General features: G+C 42.0%; 1 protein-coding gene across 1 annotated transcript in view; it reads left to right on the top strand.

The window, feature by feature from the left end:
* suclg2 (succinate-CoA ligase GDP-forming subunit beta) overlaps positions 1-1409 on the top strand; it is a 95236-nt gene extending 93827 nt beyond the window's left edge. The window contains exon 11 of the mRNA XM_017429946.3: positions 489-1409. Within this exon, the coding sequence (XP_017285435.1) occupies positions 489-601 (113 nt within the window). The 3' untranslated portion in view covers positions 602-1409. The remainder of the gene's footprint in view (positions 1-488) is intronic.
* The last annotated feature ends 261 nt before the right edge of the window (positions 1410-1670 follow it).

Here is a 1670-nt window from a genome sequence, read left to right as displayed (position 1 = left end):
CCCTGCCCCGTGTTGTGACAGAGCTGTCAGGCTTGCGTTTGTCTGAGCAGCGGGGTGGTGCTGGGGGGGGGCCAGTTCAGAGCGTCGAGCCTCGGGGCCGGGCTGAATTTTCCCCGGGAGCTCATGTCTGCGTTCAGTTTTCCGGTCCACCAGGGCAGCGATCGCCAGCGTGTCACCCACCTGCTACCCCTGACCTCACTGTAGCTAAGGGAGCGTCAACACGCACAAATTGCCCTTCTGATTATCGTTCGCAGTCAAAACCGCTCTCGGATCAACAGTCGAATGTGCCGCCGTTGACCCGTGGCTCCATCCATCTGTCTGTGTGTGGATTGATTCCTCCGGAGGAACCTTTCCTCCTTCACACAGCCTGGTTTTTAACATGGCTGCAGATGGTAGATCAGGTTCAACCTTGTTAAGACTTTTTTTCTGTAGTTTTTGTTGCTTTTAACCTGCTGTAATTATGTTGTTTTTTTTCTCCTGTGTGTTAGGAACCAACGTGCAAGAAGCCAAGAGGATTCTGAATGAGAGCGGTCTGCCCATCACATCCGCGGACGACCTGGACGACGCTGCTAGGAAAGCGGTGTCTGCCATCAAGAAATAGAAAACCCTTTGCAAACTCTGTTCGCCCATGACTACCAAACACTTCCAATTACAACACATCGTCACCATCAGCCTTTTCACACACACAGACCTCAAGAATAAGCCTTTTGCTCTCGTAGGCCTTTATTATTTTTTTTATTATTTTCATTATTTCTATCACAGCTTTAAATTACTGCAAAGTTCAAATCATTGCAAATTTACTTTTAATTTTTTTTCCATGATTATCTCACATCTATGTTTATTGGGGAGAAATTCACACTCTTTTAGGGTCACTGTTGAACTGGATGAAGACCCTACACTTTGATTCCTTTTCATTCCATTCTTCAGAGAAAGACACAACTTCGTCTCTACCTATTATGGTGTTTATATAAGAAATTAGGCAAAAAAGGCATTTTTGTACTCTAAAAGCACAGTCATCAGCTGTGAACTTGTTCTCTGGCACTTAACTAAAGCAAACAGAAGAGCGTTATCTTTGGTTTTGTCTGTTCTTTTTGGTGTCTAAGTTCGTTCCAAAGCCTTATCTCATGGAATACCAACTCTGAATTTGTACATCATGTCTTATTTATACACAGCCTTTCATGTGTTTGAATCTGTACCTATACATGAAGGTTTAAAGATTTGTAAACGATCTCCATAATGACTATTATTTTTAATACATTTTGTATCTCAATTGTTGGGGGAAAAAAGGATTCAAAAAAGAATTTCTCTTATCTTTTTTTGATAATCATGATTGTATGTTGATTCCTGAAAATACAGTCTGAAACCTTTGTATATAATCTATAAGATTAAAAAGAGAGATTTTGAAGTGACAGGCTTTTATTTGTCTCCCACATTTAAGGGTGTCCTCAGCCGGCACACACACTTGGGAAGTCGGGAGGAAAAATGTTACTGACTCTACTGCTTTTTCCAGTAAAAGTTTATTTGCAGAATCCGGTAAAAGTGATGGTTTGAGAAAAGAGCCTCAGCAGTTTGTTTAGTTCGGTGTCCTTGAGTTCTAACAGTGGGAGGACAAAGCTGCAGGAAACACAGGGCAGCACTGATAAGGTTTGTTAAAACATGTCTTTACACCA

Source organism: Kryptolebias marmoratus, linkage group LG4 (assembly GCF_001649575.2).
Source record: "Kryptolebias marmoratus isolate JLee-2015 linkage group LG4, ASM164957v2, whole genome shotgun sequence".
NCBI lineage: Eukaryota > Metazoa > Chordata > Actinopteri > Cyprinodontiformes > Rivulidae > Kryptolebias > Kryptolebias marmoratus.
This window is presented reverse-complemented; position numbering and strand designations above follow the sequence as displayed.